This window comes from Anolis carolinensis, chromosome 5, assembly GCF_035594765.1.
Source record: "Anolis carolinensis isolate JA03-04 chromosome 5, rAnoCar3.1.pri, whole genome shotgun sequence".
In the NCBI taxonomy this organism is placed as follows: domain Eukaryota; kingdom Metazoa; phylum Chordata; class Lepidosauria; order Squamata; family Dactyloidae; genus Anolis; species Anolis carolinensis.
Genome location: NC_085845.1, coordinates 192165616 through 192182495, shown reverse-complemented (window position 1 = coordinate 192182495; position 16880 = coordinate 192165616). Strand labels below are relative to the sequence as shown.

At 43.3% G+C, this 16880-nt stretch overlaps 1 protein-coding gene across 5 annotated transcripts in view; it reads left to right on the top strand.

Annotated features, from left to right (window-relative positions):
• LOC100554815 (solute carrier organic anion transporter family member 1C1) overlaps positions 1-16880 on the top strand; it is a 41240-nt gene that overhangs the window by 14323 nt on the left and 10037 nt on the right. For 4 of the 5 annotated variants that reach the window (XM_008110366.3, XM_008110364.3, XM_062983174.1 and 1 more), the window contains 6 exons: positions 1078-1219; positions 1333-1465; positions 3834-3943; positions 12011-12157; positions 14754-14852; positions 15985-16242. In XM_008110366.3, the coding sequence (XP_008108573.1) occupies positions 1078-1219; positions 1333-1465; positions 3834-3943; positions 12011-12157; positions 14754-14852; positions 15985-16242 (889 nt within the window). The remainder of the gene's footprint in view (positions 1-1077; positions 1220-1332; positions 1466-3833; positions 3944-12010; positions 12158-14753; positions 14853-15984; positions 16243-16880) is intronic. The other variant, XM_062983175.1, reaches the window with a different exon arrangement.

The following is a 16880-nucleotide window of genomic DNA, read 5'->3' as shown; positions in this document are numbered from 1 at the left end:
TGGAGGTGTCTATGGACAACGCCGGCTCTTCCGCTTAGAAATAGAGATGAGCACCAACCCCCAGAGTCAGACATGACTAGACTTAACGTCAGGGGAAACATTTACCTTTTAAGGGGCCATTTAGCTCAATTCCCTGTGAGTGCAGGAATCCACTGCTAAAGCACTTCAATAGCCATCACTCTATGACTATGGGTAGAAATAAACTGTAGAATTAATATAGCTTGATATCATTTTAATTGCCATGGCTCCAGGGTAGTTTGGTGAGAAACCAGCATTTTTTGGCAGAGAGAGCTTACCAAACTAGAAATCCCATGATTCTATAGCATCGAGCCACAGATATTAAAGCGATGTCAAACTTCATAGTGTAGATTTACTCTATGGACCAAATAAAGGTCTCCTCTACACTGCCATATCATCCAGTTTCTGAATCCATATTATGGCAGTATAGACTCATATAATCCAGTTCAAATCAGATAATATGGATTCAGAAACTGGATTATATGGCAGTGAATGTACCTTGCAACTCCATGATATGTGGCAGGATTTGTAGCAGAAACTACAAACTGTCAGAACTGGATCTGACCAATCCAGTGTCCAGACATCCAACAGCTCCTAGTGCTGAGTCAAGAACAGCACCCTGGCAGAGCCTTGCTAGTGACATTGCTTCTGATGAGGATTTAAGAGGATGTCCAGCCATGGGACCAGCAAAAACAACATTGCTATCAAGCTTCCGGACACTGAAGGTGCTCTGGGGACATAACTGTGCTGTATTGCAGCAGCTCTGGAGATGTTTCCTCTGGATTATTTTGAGGAAGTGTAGATGCACTCTATGTTCAAAAATCCTCAGCGAAAGATATTTTGCCATCTTCTAAGGTAGTCCTTTCCACAGTTGAATATTCTTACTGTCAGATCTTCTGCATTTCTTTTCTCCTTTTGCTACTCCCTTCCTCTTTTTTCCTTCATTTTCACCAACATCATCCATCTCTCCAACACATGGCAGCTGAAATATTTCCTCTCTCATTTTCCTAGTGATAGTTCCTTTCCTTATTCATGTCCATCTTTTTGTTTGCACCACAGATGTTTCTCATAGCACTGGCATTTTCCTATTTTGCCAAAGGTTTTTCGGGAAGCTACATGAAGAGTATGATGACCCAGATCGAAAGGAGATTTGAAATCCCATCATCTGTAGCTGGTCTGATTGATGGAAGCTTTGAGATAGGTACACCTATGCCAATCCCTATTTGGGCATTAGTAGAAAAAAATTACTAATGTTTTGGAATGAAATAGAAAGAGTTTCCTCTCTGCTGCTTTAAATCTTCTCTTGCATTACAGGAAACCTATTGGTTTTAGTCCTGGTGAGCTACCTTGGACCAAAAGTTCATCGCCCAAAGGTCATTGCTGTGGGGTGTTTTATCATGTCCATTGGAGCATTTCTGTCAGTGGTGCCACATTTCATAATGGGCCGGTAAGCATATAAGGTCCACCCATTGCTTCATTGTCCCTGAATCTTAGATATATATCTGTATTCGGATACCAATAACATTTGATGGAGAAAGACCACACATAGATATGAATGGCAGCCACTGGTGTATATGGGGAAATGTTGTGAGGAAGTGTCTAACTCAGCAATATATTTACTAAATTACCTATGAAAAATCTGTACTTCTTAGACAAAATTTACACTGACCACTTAGGTTGGTGTAGATGTGACTCAGCCATGTAGGATCAGTTCCACTAAGGCCCCATTCACTCTGAAGACTAATAGTAGTATTCCACTTTAACTGCTGGAACATGCAGTTTGGGGAAAGGCATTTTGAACATTTAGAATTCTCAACCTGACTGAAGCTAAAGATGAAAGATTGAGCATAATTATGTAATAATAGGGTAAAATTAAGATTCTTAATTATATTTAATAGCGGGAAGATGACAATGTTTTCATAGAAATCTCTTTGGGCTGGTGGGCAGGAAGTCACTTTTAATACTTTTCATTATTTTTCTCTTTACTTTTATTTTAAATATTTTTATATAGAGTGAGTAGGGGAGTAAGACAATTTTTTTTAAATCAGTGAGGTAATTTAGGTAGAGGTGGCATAAGCTGTTTATGAAATTTATTTATTTATTTATTTACAGTATTTATATTCCGCCCTTCTCACCCCGAAGGGGACTCAGGGCAGATGACATTACACATATAAGGCAAACATTCAATGCCTTAACATAGAACAAAGACAAAGACAAACACAGGCTCCGAGCTGGCCTCGAACTCATGACCTCTTGGTCAGAGTGATTTGTTGCAGCTGGCTGCTCAACAGCCTGTGCCACAGCCCAGGAAATAATATGATTATTCTGATTAATGAGTGTGATATTGTACTAATATCACCTTTACTGAAATATTCATCAGAATATTTTTTTAAAGAATTTTCAGTAGTTCACCATGCTACAGATCCCAGGACTCCATAGAACAGAACTATGGCAATTGAAGTGGAAATATAGTTCTGTAATTCTGTAGGGTGAATGGCAACTTATTACCAGAAGCTTATAGTTTTGGATGTGTCTTTCTATCTCCTGCACCTTTCAGCATTTTTGAGTTGAAACATTTGGGCAGTAACCAAATAAATTTTCTTTTAATAGTATATACATGCTTTAAGAGAGCTTATAGAAGATATGGTGATTATTTGAAGAATAAGTAAACCAATTTCTTTTGAAGAATGCATATTATAGTATTGTTTTAACCCAAATTATAGATTTTTTCTATATCTGCAAATTGTTCAAACTGTCGATGTGTTGTCGAAGGCTTGCATGGCTGGGATCAATGGGTTGCTGTGAGTTTTCCGGGCTGTATGGTCATGTTCCAGAAGCATGCTCTCCTGACGTTTCACCTTCATCTATGGCAGGCATCCTCAGAGGTTGTGAGGTCTGTTGAAAACTAGGCAAGGTTTATATATCTGTGGAAAGTCCGAGGGTGGAAGAAAGAACTTTGTCTGTTTGAGGCAAGTGTTAATGTACAATTAGCCACCTTGATTAGCTGCTTACTACCTCCTAACAAAGGATTTCCCCAGGCAGTAAGCAGCCAGTCCTTGAAGTTGAAAGGCCATTAAATGCTTTCTCCCACCCTTGGACTTTTCACAGATATAAAAACCCCTCTTGCTTAGTTTTCAGCAGACCTCACAACCTCTGAGGATGTCTGCCATAGATGCAGGGTAAATGTCAGGAGAGAATGCTTCTGGAACATGGCTATACAACCCAGAAAGCTCACAGCAACCCAGTTCAAATTGTCACCCCTGTACAACATTGCACATCAAAATGTAGAGTTGCAAACTTCACTTAAGATTTCTTTTGTAAGTTTGCAGCATTTCTATGCAATTGTATTCTGTAATCCAGTTAAGCGTGAATATATTTTGGGAAGAAAATGCTTTAAAAAATCTAGAGGCATAAGCTGCTAAGAGTGTATGCATTTTAGGGGACATTCTGTATATATAGATTATAAAGACAGTACCCATGAAATTAAATTAAATACATGTATTTTGAGCACTTTGGAAAACAGCAATAAATCATTATTATTGCATTAATGCTCTGATATTCCCACAATATGAATGCATCTCCTGAATTCAAAGAATTTCTTGCTGCCTTGATCAATATTGGAGTAGTGTAGGTATGCAGAATATGGGTCTTATTTTTCCCACCATGTCTGGAATCAATGATACGTTTAAGCACTGGTCCATCTTGATATTGTTCCATCTTGATATATAATTATTTTTAATACTAAGAATGAATAACAACTATTATCTTCACCATCTTCCATGTGTCAAACCCTCATCGTTGTTTTTGTTTTGAAGTTATAATTTCAAAAGCATTGCTGATTCTATGGCCAATTCTTCTGCAAGTGTTTCCGCCTGCTCGCCAGAATCGCCTCTTCACAATGGCACAGGAAATTTGGATGCTCTTGGTAAGCAAAACTCCCTACAGAAATGTAACTTTATGGGCTCAGTGAGTGGGCCATGAACCATTCTCTTAATGTGGATTTATTTTGTGGGTGTGCAATGGGATGCCAGGTGTAATTAGATCTGTAATCAGTCTCAACCTTCAGGCAGTCCCTTTATCCTCCTCCATCTGTTTGTTTATGAAGCAATTTATTACTGGGATTTTCCAGCCCAGCCAGTTGATTTGGTCTCATGACAGTTCGTCTAACTCACTACAGGTGTATCACGGTTAACAAAGCAGATGTGTTTCTTTTGTAACATACAATTTGGAATCAGAGAGAGAAATAACATGGAAAGAATAAGGATAGTTTCCTACATTACAGAAAAGAAGAGCACCTCAAAATCTATATATATAAAAGAGTGATGGCATCACGGCGACCCACAAAACAACAAAATTACAGGCCCCCCTACCTCGAAATTTGACAACACAACCCATCATCCACGCCTCTAGGTTGATACAACAAAAAGAAAAGAAAAATAAAGTCCTAATTAGAGAGAGAGGAATAATTGCTTTTATCCAATTGCTGCCAGTTAGAAGGCTAAGCTCCTCCAACTTGGTCTCCTAGCAACCCAAAAAAAAGTAATAAAAAACACTAAAAATTAATACAATAAAATACTATAACAACAGAAAATAACTAAAAATAATACAAGAAAATAATAAAATATAATAAATAAAAATATAACTCACAATAAATTAATTAAAAAATGCAAATAACGTCAAATAAAAATTACACAACAATTTTTAACCAATACCACCACCACTTTGCCACAGCAACGCGTGGCCGGGCACAGCTAGTGTTCCTATAAAAGCATTCTTCATAACTAACAATATGCACATATGAGAGAATTAAATCAGGTGAGATTTGGGGTGCATCCGCATTGTAGAATGAATGCAGTTTGACATAATTTAACTGCCATGGTTTAATGCTAGGGAACTATGGGAGTTGTAGCTTGGCACCAGCAAGCACACTCTGGTAGAGAAAGCTCAAAACCTTGAAAAACTACAACCTCTATGATTCCATAGCATCGAGCCATGGCAGTTAATGTAGTGTCAAACTGCATTTATTCTACAATGTAAATGCATTATTTCTCTCTCATCAGTGTCAATGTTTCTATTGATTTCTATTTTGGTGACCAGGCTCATAGATCTATACAAGTGGTTCTTAACTTGGAGTCCCCAGATGTTTTTGGCCTTCGACTCCCAGAAATCCTAACAGTTGGTAAACTGGCTGGGATTTCTGGGAGTTGTAGGCCAAAAACATCTGGGGACCCCAGGTTGAGAATCACTGATCTATATGTTTTAAAGGGCTAGCTGGGAAGGCAGGTCTATCTATTGTTGCCTTTTCTCTGTGTTTTCTTATTCATGCATGCTAAGTAACGAGTTCTGTCTGTGGCTCCTCTTTACCTTACCTGTTGCAGGAAGGTACCCAATTGCATGGAATTAGCTATAATAAAATCTATCTTATATACTCGAGTATAAGCCGACCCGAATATAAGCCGAGGCACCTAATTTTACCACAAAAACTGGGAAAACTTATTGACCCGAGTATGAGACGAGGGTGGGAAATGCAGCAGCTACAGGTCAAATTCAAAAATAAAAATAGATATTAATAAAATCGCATTATTTGAGGCATCAGTAGGTTAAATGTTTTTGAATATTTATATAAAACTGTAATTTAAAAGGTAAAGGTAAAGGTTTTCCCTCACGTTAAGTTCAGTCGTGTCCGACTCTGGGGGTTGGTGCGCATCTCCATTTCTAAGCCAAAGAGCCGGCGTTGTCTGTAGGCACCTCCAAGGTCATGTGGCCGGCATGACTGCATGGAATGCCATTACCTTCCCACCAGAGCGGTACCTATTGATCTACTCACATTTGCATGTTTTCGAACTGCTAGGTTGGCAGAAGTTGGAGCTAACAGCGGGCGCTCACTCCGCTCCCCAGATTTAAACCTGGGACCTTTCAGTCTGCAAGTTCAGCAGCTCAGCGCTTTAACACACTGAGCCACCGGAGGCTCCCAAAACTGTAATTTAAGATAATAATTAGACTTTAATAAGATAAGACTGTCCAACTCTGAATACGTATATACTCAAGTATAAGCCGACCTGAATAGAAGCCGGCCAGGACCCTCACTTGAGTATAAGCCGAGGGGAGCTTTTTCAGACCTAAAAAAGGGCTGAAAAACTAGGCTTATACTCGAGTATATACAGTAGTTCTTTTCCAGCTCCAGCTTTATTACATACTGGGCTTCTGACATACTGTTACGAAATCTCAAATCAAAAGTCTGGTTCTCTTCCTTCCTTGACCATCACCTAGGCAGAGAACAAAGAGGAGAGAAGGGGCTGGGTGGGCATAGAAAGACTTTGTAAAAAGCAGATGCATTGCCAGAAAGTTAATTAACTGAGATATGCCTGTTGCTCTCACTCCACCCACTCCCCCACTAGATGGGAAACCGCCTTAAGAGGACCTTCACCCTACACCACTTAGTATTGAATCAACATTTGAAAAAGAGGGGGGAAGTTGGAGGAGGAGAGAGAAGCTGGAGCATTTCAAAAGAAGTTGAAGTGGGGATGACAGAGGATTTACAGGCAGTTCCCGAGTTACAAACATCCGACTTACAAATGACTCATAGTGGCCAGAGAAAAGCAAACAAGCAAGGAGAGCTAAGGTAATTTGTGTAGCAAGCTGTCAGCTCACCACAGCCGCTCCTGAATGAACACACGAGACTCTCTGTGTTGTCACCAGAAACTTTTACTGTAGGAAACATGAAACATCAAAAAAGCCAAGAATGGGAGGCTCCGGCCAACCATCCTTTATATACCCTCCCCCTCATTTGAAAAGTCTCTTCCCGCTCAGCAAAACCCCGCGCAAATTCCCCGCCAAGTCCAGCAGCCGTTTCTTCTCCGAGTCCTGAGCCGCAGGTGTCTTATCAATGTCAGTGACCCTGAAACTCAGAGCCACATCCAGGCTCTAGTAGCAGGGTTCTGACATGGCGTCCTCCTCCCCTTCGTCCTGGAAGGAAAAGATTAAACACAACTATTGTTCTCCGCTGTCCAGAGTTCCTTTATACTTTTTTAACAGGCTGCAATGGAATACCGGGTGTACCTTTCCTAGGTCCTTGGGTAGCCTCAGCTCATAGGTCACTTCGTTTATTCTTTTAGCTACCCTGAACGGCCCTATATAGCGTGGAGCCAATTTTTTAGATGGGAACCCCAATTTCAGGTTTTTTGTGCTCAGCCAAACCAGATCCCCTTCGCCCAATTTGTCCCCCTCTCGGCGCCTACGATCGGCAAAGAGCTTGTACTTCTTTTGTGTTTCCCGCAATGCCTCCACCACGGTCTGCCACCCTTGCTTAATTTTGGCCGGCCATTCCTTGTCGGTCTGGCCCTCTCCTTCCTTCCACTCGGGTAGCCTGGGGAAAGGTGCCACCTCCTGTCCGTATACTATTTCGAATGGGGCACGACCTGTGGCCGAATGTACGGCCCCGTTAAAAGCCATCTCAGCAAACGGTAGAAGGTCCGCCCAATCATCCTGTCTATAATTGGTGTACATCCTCAATAATTGGCACAGTGTTTGTTGGGTGCGTTCGACTCCCCCGTTGGTTGCGGGATGAAAAGCCGAGCTCAGGTTCCTTTCTGCTCCTAACAGCTGTAAGAATTTTCCCCAAAATTTTGCAGTAAATTGGACTCCCCGGTCGCTAATTATTTTGTCGGGACACCCATGTAGGCGATATACATGCTTCACATACAAATCAGCAAGTTTTTCAGCTGAGGGGAGTTTCGGCAGGGCCACAAAGTGTGCCTGTTTTGAGAATAGGTCCAATATTGTCCAAATGTATCTGTGGCCTCTGCTGGGGGGTAGTTCGCCTACAAAATCCATGGCCACGCATTCCCATGGCCTCATGGGCTCCACCACCTTCTGCAATAGCCCCTGGGGCTTCCCCGGTGGTGTTTTTCCCTCTGCACATAATTCACACTGCGTGACGTACCCCCTGGCGTCTTTCCTCATTCCGGGCCACCAGCATTGTTTGGCCAACAGTTTAATAGTCCTGGTGGGGCCTAGATGACCCGCACCCTTGTTATCGTGGCACTTCCTTAACATTTCTCGTCTTAAACATTCAGGAATATACAATTTCTTATTTACAAACACCAAATCCCCACACAATTCTCCCTTTTCCTTGTTAGTTTGTAACCATTTGTCCATTCCATACGCTCGCTTCAACTCTTCCTCCCATATTTCTCCTCCCCCCGTGGAAATGGCAGTACGTTTGTTTTCTTTGGCCGCTTGTGCTCGAGTTAGTACTGCCAGGCCCCACTGCTTATCTAGGAACAGGCTCCCTTCAGATTCCTGAATTCCTCCCCCGTGCTGAGGCATCCGAGAGAGAGCGTCAGCGAGTATGTTATGTTTCCCCTGGAAGAATCTGAGTCTGAAATCAAAACGGCTGAAATATTGGGCCCATCTAATTTGCTTCGCTGATAGTTTACGAGGGGATCTTAGATACTGTAAATTTCTATGATCAGTCCACACCTCAAACGGTGTTCCACTTCCTTCCAGAAAGTGTCTCCAGCACTCTAGTGCTTTTAGAATCGCTAAGGCTTCTCTCTCCCAAATCGGCCAGTTTTTTTCTGTATCGCTAAACTTTTTTGACAGATAGCCACATGGCTTCAGGTTCCCCCCCTCGTCTTTCTGCAGCAGAACTGCCCCATATGCCCGGTCTGACGCATCGCAATGTAGTACAAAGGCCTTAGACATATCAGGGTGCTGTAGGACAGGTTCCTCAGTAAAACGCTTTTTAAGGGCTTCGAAAGCTTCCTGGCATTCTATTGTCCATGTCAGTTTGGCCCCTGGGGCCTCCACTTTGGCTGTTTCTCCCCTGCCTTTAGTTTTTAACAAATCCGTTAATGGCAAAGTGAGGCGCGCAAAGTCCTTGATAAATGTTCTATAGAAGTTTGCGAACCCTAGGAAGGATTGCAGCTGCTTCCGTGTTTTGGGGGCTTCCCACCCCCTCACGTCTTCCACCTTCGCAGGGTCCATCGCCACTCCCTGGGAGGAAATCCTATACCCCAGAAAGTCTATCTGGTCCTTATTGAACTCGCACTTGGCAAGCTTCGCATACAGTTTCGCTTCCCTCAACTTTTGTAGGACTTCCCTGACTAGTTCTACGTGTTGTTCTTTAGTTCGAGACATTATCAATATGTCATCTAAAAAAATAAAGACTCCCTTGTACAACAATGGATGCAACACTTCGTTGATTAATTGCATGAACGCGGCCCCTCCCCCGCACAAACCGAAGGGGAGCACACGATAATTGAATAATCCGAATGCGCAGGAGAAGGCCGTCTTCCACCTGTCCTCTGGTTTGATCTGCAATTTATGGTAGGCCTCAATTAAGTCCAATTTAGTGAATATCTGCCCTTCCGATAACTGGGCGATCAAGTCCTTCACTAAGGGTAGGGGGTATTTATTTACAGTACTGATTGCATTTAGGCCCCTGTAGTCAATGCAGAGCCTCAGCGTTTGGTCCTTTTTCCGCCTGAACAACACAGGCGCCCCTAGAGGGGAATTTGAAGGCTCTATGAAACCCCTCGCTAGGTTTTTATCAATGTATTTTCTCAGTTCCTCCTTTTCCCTAGCTGACATCGGGTATATTTTTGCCTTGGGAAGCTCTGCTCCTGGGACTAGCTCTATTTTCACTTCAACTCTCCGCTTCGGTGGGAAATTGTCTGCTTCCTTCTCATCAAACACGTCCACAAAATCCCGATACTCTGGGGGTAATTTATCTGCCAGTTCTGCTATTCTGATAGAGTCTTCCTCCCCCCTTTTCCCTGGCTCCCTCTCAACTTCCTGGCTCCCTTCTTCCAAATTCATCCTGAAGATCATGCTCTTATCCTCCCAGTTGATTTGCGGGTTGGCCTGCCCCAGCCACGGCATGCCTAGTATAACATTATAGCTGGCTATTTGTGATATCACAAATGACACCTTTCCTTCCCAACTCCCTATCTTACACTTTACATCTTCGGCACTGTACTTAGCTAACGATCCCGATGCTGTGGATCCGTCCAACTGCGAAAAAGCTATTGGGGATTCTAGGTTCGTTCTTTCGCATCCCAATCCCTCGGCTAATTCAGGGGAGATGATGTTCCTGGAACATCCACAATCCACAAATGCTTTGCAGGTTGCTTGTTTGCTGCCATTTTCAAGCTGAATGGGGACCACTATCATAGCTTTGTCCTGACTTACCAACCCCCCCGAGTGGTGCCTCATCGGTGGTTCTTCCTCGGCGCGTTTTCCTGCCACGGCTCTGGGTTTGGGCTGGCCTCCGCCTTCCCCTTTTCTCTGCCAGCACTCGGCAGCCCTGTGGCCCAACCGGCCGCACACGAAGCAGCCACTCCTGCTGGCGCTCACGTTCCCTGTCGGCTCCGTTCTCCTCCCGGCTGGGGTTGATCCCTCCTTCCGGCTCCCCTCTTTCATCTGCGGCCGCTGCTGTAGCCCTCCTCGGTGCCTCCTCGCCTGGGCCAGCGATGTCTCGACGCGCCCCGCCAGCTGAATCCATCCGCGCAGTGTGTCAGGCTCATCACGATGCACCGCCCAGGAGAGGATCTCCCGCCTGAGACCCTCTTTGAAGAGTTCTATCTTTGTTACTGCAGACCATTCCGGCACCTTTTCGGCGAGGCATTGGAACTCCTCCGCATACTCAGATACCGACCTCTGCCCCTGGGAGACGGTCTTCAACTTCTCCCTCGCCCGGATCTGCTCCAGTGGATCTCGGAAACGGGTCTCCAGGGCCCCCATAAAGCGTCGGAGTGACCCCAGACATGGGTCGCGCCGCGCGTGCAGCTGAACGTACCAGCTGGCCGCTCCCCTCTTCAACACTGCACCAATGGCCCGTATCCGGCTGGATTCCGTTCTAAAAGTGTGAGCATTGTCCTCCATATAGCCCCTCACCGTGGTCAGGAAAAAATCCAGTTCAGAGGACTCTCCCCCAAACTCGATCCTTAGTTCCTCTCGTCTCGGTAGGGGTCCCTGTGGTGGCAATCCCCAATTCTCCGCCCGTCGCAAGCCCCCTTGCGGACCAGTGGGCCCCGCTGCTGCTTCTCTTGGCCCTGTGCCACGCCCGGCATTCGCCAGGGGCACCAGGGTCTCAGCTGGGAGCGTAGCTGGGATTCTCGGAGGTTTTTCCCCTTCGTCGTCACTCTCCTCCACCCGCGTCAGGCTTGTTTGGGTCTTGGGCCGGGCGCCGGGCTCCTTTCGCATTTCCCTTCCCTTCGGTGCTGGGAGGTCTGCAAAGCCCTGGCTGCTTCCCACGCTCACGTCCCACATTGAGCCAGCCCGAAGTTCCCTTCCTCTCTCTGGCTCCGCCAAAAACGCCAGGCGCTCCATCGCCCTCGACATCACTGCCAGGGTGGTCTCCATCGCCGACATCCTCTCCTCCAGAAACACCATCCTTTGTGGGCCTGGGGAAGGTGAACCTTCCTCTCCTCCGGTGCTGTCTCCCCGCACCACTCCACGCCTCTGGGTTACCCCATTTGGCTGGGCATAAGCGGTGGATGACGCCAGGGCCGCCAGCTGGTGGAACTCAGCGTCCGGCTCGGGAGTGGCCCTTTCCGACCTTCCTCCTCCTGCGCCCAAGAGCTCTTCATCCTCCACTTGCATGTTACACCTCACCGCTACAGCGGGATGGTGTCCGTATTCTTGGCTTAGTGTCAGCTCACCACAGCCGCTCCTGAATGAACACACGAGACTCTCTGTGTTGTCACCAGAAACTTTTACTGTAGGAAACATGAAACATCAAAAAAGCCAAGAATGGGAGGCTCCGGCCAACCATCCTTTATATACCCTCCCCCTCATTTGAAAAGTCTCTTCCCGCTCAGCAAAACCCCGCGCAAATTCCCCGCCAAGTCCAGCAGCCGTTTCTTCTCCGAGTCCTGAGCCGCAGGTGTCTTATCAATGTCAGTGACCCTGAAACTCAGAGCCACATCCAGGCTCTAGTAGCAGGGTTCTGACACAAGCTGTGCTCACCAATCTGTTTTCTCTGCAGAATGTGAAAAGGCAGCAAGTTCCTCTCTCTGGGTCTTTGTGCTTGCTGGAAATCTTCTGCGTGGAATTGGGGAGGCACCTATTATGCCACTGGGAATGTCTTACATCGATGATTTCTCCACAGAAGAAAACTCTGCTTTTTATATAGGTAAAATAAATGACTCAGGTCCAGTACTTCTCTTTTGGGTTCTTTTATCATCTTTAAAATATTGGTATATGTATAGTTATAGTTCTACTATTAACTCATCAATATCTTCATAGTCTTCATATTATGAACTGCCTTGAGTCTTCTCATGTCTTTATTACAGTCACCTTTTCTATTTATCAATATTTCCAGACTTGTACTGCATTAAGAATTTTCATTTGTTTTTCTCTAGATATTTAATCTAAGATTTTTTTAAAAAAAATAAGAAAATGATTATTATTTTTATAAACTTATTATTTTTATAAATGAGATAATTTCTTATCAGCCTTCCATGAAACTGCAATATACCTGAGATGCACATTTTAAAATGTTGGGTAATTCTCACGAATAACAGCTGGATAATGAGCTTCTCCTGGTATCTGGCATCTCACATTTTTATCACATCAGATACACCTGAATTGTTGCTTGGGTGAGATGTGGGGATCTTTCACATTACTCAGTTAGTGTGCTGTGCATTGATTCCATGTTAATGGATATTCTATGAAATTCTGGAGTTTGGAGAAGACAGTACAGGCTCACTCAGCATTCTATGTTTCTCTCCAAAAACTAGCAATCTCAGTATTTCATAGGACGTTGGCATGGCAGGTAATGTGAAATATAGTGCTACAATGTGTGGTGTGAAAGGGGACTAGGTTCAGCCCTTTTAAAGCTTTGAGTAAAAAAATGGAATGAAGGGCACTTCCAGACAGCATGAAAATGCGGGTTTTAAATAGAGGACAAAAAAAACCTCAGAATCTGAGAATAGGTCCCCATACAGACCTGTGGGTCTTGGGATTTCTCCCCACTCTGTCCTCACAGGATTCCTCTGTATAGGAACAAGATGGAGGGTGGATGGAGAACATTTGGTGGAAAATTGTTTTTTATAGATCACCCCATTATGCTCTGGACCATATAAATACAAGCAAATTTACATGTGTGCCTATGAGATTCAGCACGATTTCTCTCTTCCCCCAGTTGTTTATTCAAGCTTTGTTTAATATTATAAAGTTTTAAATAAAGAGTTTCAGAGAATTCTACTTGCTCTCCATTCGTGCTTCCTTTAAATCAGCTGTGTGTCCATTTCACAGCCCAATCAGTTGATCAGCTGTTTTGGGCTTTTTAAAAGTTGACATGTGCTGGCGCAGTCTCCACAGGGGGAAGGGAAGGAAATCACATTTTTTCCTTGAGTGCAGGGATATATAGTGATGCAAATATGCACATTTTCTGGCCGGAATCGGAATAAAAGGGGACCTTTTTACACCGTGGTTTTTGTCTGTTGCAGTGAATCAGCACAGATTTACTGCTAGCATTTCTGTGTTTGAGGTGCTGTGTAAATGGGCCCGAAGTCAGCATACCATTGACACAGAAGTCTCTAGCTACCAGTATTCTAAACCTCCAAATAAATTATCCAAGCTGTAAACTTCAGAAGGCATTTAACCTTTTTGAAATACAGAATCTCTATCCACCCAGTTCACAAAATTGATAATATGATAAACCCAGAATAGTTGAATCAGTGCTACCTGAAGTACCCGACAAATGCAAAATAAAAGAGGAATAATAGGAAGTTACTAGAAAGATGTCAAACCTGGGCACTTTCACCACACAATACCAGAACTCTGTGCCATCCCACAAAGCCATCAAACGTTGCCATATCATTAAAGTGGAATCAGATAGGGAAAGGATCTACCATATCTTTCTTAAGGGAATTTCTCTGTGGGTGGGAAGGATTGCAAACTTTAGTGGAACACTCCTTTTTATTGTTATCTGATTTCCTGTTTTGAAGAACACCATATAGCATTGTGCTGTATCTCTTCAAAGCCCAATAAAACAACAACAGCAGTTATTACCACAAAATGTCTCAAAGATTTGACTGTAGTCCTATATATTCAAAGCATGTGAATACTTGGACTTTTCAAGTACTTTGGATTGCATTTTTCTGTCAAAAATATAGCTTTTACCCCACGATTTCCCAAAGACTTAATTTCAGTTCTTTATAGACAGGAATCTCTTGACCTTCTGCCCATATTGGGCTTTAGCTCCCAGCACTCTTCACCATTGACTATGCTGGATCAGGCTGTTGGAATTTGTACTCCGAAAATATGTAATAAAAAATAATAATAATAAAACTTTATTTCTATCCCACCACCATCTCCCCAAAGGAACTCGGGACGGCTAACAAAATACAGCAAAGTGCCGCTTATAGATAATTCATAAATCTAAAATGATACTTCTCTAGATGATTCCACGCATCTGTAGAGCTGAGATGCACAGCCATTTCAGGGTTGCTCCAAAAGTACATTGTTTCCTACAATGGATACCATATGACATAGATTATAAGCCATGAAAGCTATTATGAAAATAAATCTATTACTCTTTCTTTTTGTCCTGATGCATGCAAACATGACTATCTCTTAGAAAACTACAAGATTAATCTAGATCACCCATATCATTGCATATCTTCTCACTCCACCAGAGATTAGGTTTTCCAAATTTTTGGAGACATTATTTTCTAAGATGCTAAGAATACATTGCTATGCTGATACGAGTGCATCTTTCATAGGAACTGTAAGATCAGTTGGGATGTTTGGACCAACCCTCGGCTTCCTGCTTGGAGCTTTATGTGCCAACCTGTGGGTAGATATTGGAATGATAGATCTGGGTAAGGAACAAGTATATCCAGTTGTTTGTACCACATGATTGTTACTTTCCTTAACCTTTGCTAAACCTCTTTCCTATCTCATACCTATCATGGGACTTTATCACATGGAGCTGGTGAAGCAGCACAGTTGCAGGAACATCACATTTAGTGATAGTCCCTATCGAATGGTGCCATGTGATATTCATTCCCACACTAAATTCACATTGAAGCCATCAGGGGCTATTGACGTCAGGGGCTATTGACAGGATTCTCCCGTCAATAGCCCCTGATGGCTTCAATGTGAATTGGGCTATTGGGAAATTGGGAAAATCCTGTCAATAGCCAGTGATCACACCATGATCCTTGGACTTATTCCCTTATGTGGGGAATCTAGGCACTTCTGTGGCAGCATCTTATATGCTCCCTCGCTGTAAATACAATTTTAATTTGTTTATGAAGTGAATGTAAATAAATATATAAACAAAGAAAGAAAACCAAGAAGGGAAAGTGACTCAGTGGGAGAGCGGAGTTGCACCACCCACCTAGAAATATGGCTTCGCACAACCAGGATGCTACAATTGTGCAATGCCAGCAACTGTAAGTTGCCATTGTGGGACTAGCATACAATAATGGCAAGTTTGCAATAATGTCCATGATCTAGTGTAGTGGATCTTAACCTGTGGGTCCCCAAGTGTTTAGACCTACAACTCCCAAAAATCGCAACCACTTTACCAGCTGTTAGGATTTCTGGGAGTTGAAGGCCAAAATATGTGGGAAGGTTGAGTACCACTTGTCTAGTGGATGACTTCCACAATGAGTCTGAAAAACAGAAATTTTATATCAATTTTTGGTAAAGTGAGATCACAAGAATCATAGAAAGAAGGCTGTTTCTATGATTCCCGTCACCCATCCACCCACCCAAACCACCCTTCCTTTGGCAAAAAATTGTGATTTGAAGTGCAGATCCCCCTCCGATAAGCTCCAGTGATTTCTGTTGTTTGGTAGAATTACAGTTATATTTTTCATTACTTAATATTTTTTCGGTGGAACAATTATGGTGAGATGAAAGGCCAAATTGGGAAGGGATGGAAGCAAAGCACTTGGAAAATGCTTTTAAAGAACCTGAATATACAACTTTGGTTCTTTTCTTCAGATACTCTGACAATAAATTCTAAGGATACCCGTTGGGTTGGTGCTTGGTGGATTGGATTACTGCTTGGTGGAGGACTGAGCTTCATGGCCTCCTTACCTTTCTGGTTCCTGCCTTATTCTTTGCCCAAAGAAGGAGAAGTGGAGGTCATTAAGAAGTCAAGTGACGTGTTCACAATCACCAAAGAAGGCAATGGCAAAACAGAACCACCAAATTCAACACCATCACGACCACAGTTGAAGATCTCAGAGGCAGCCAAAGGTAACTACAGAATCTAGCTTATTCCAGTTCACTTCTACAAGTCAATGCTGCATTTTCTAATAAAAGATGTCCCAAAATATTGGGGTTCCAATTCTATCAGACCAATGTACCGTACCCTCAAAATCTCCTGATTTGGCAGGTACAATCCCAGTTTATCTTCTGCTTTCCTACTATTACAATGTCCAAGTTTCTCTTTCTTCTCACTCTCCTCCTTTATCCTCACATCTTTTGCAGTTCCTCTAAACTAATTTCAAAGTGTATAGGAAAAGCAGAATTTTGTCCTAAGGTTCATCAAAAGCAAACTACTGCAGCCTCCCTAGCTTGCCCTTATTAATTCATTAGTAATGTGCCATCTTGACCACATGTTCCCATGTGTTACAGTTTCCCTCTTTGAAATGTTGGAGGATATGTCACTCAGATCAGGACCGTGTCAGGTTCTTGGGGTGGTGTGTTGAGCTTTCCTTCAATGTGCTAGTTCATTTTATGGAATGATAGATTTATTAGAATTGTAGAACTGTAGAGTCAGGAGGGATTCCAAAAATAAGCTAGTCCAACTGCTTGACAATGCAGGAAGTCTACAGATAAAGTACTCCTGTCTGATGATCAATCATATTATTGCCTATAGTGAGACCTTCACT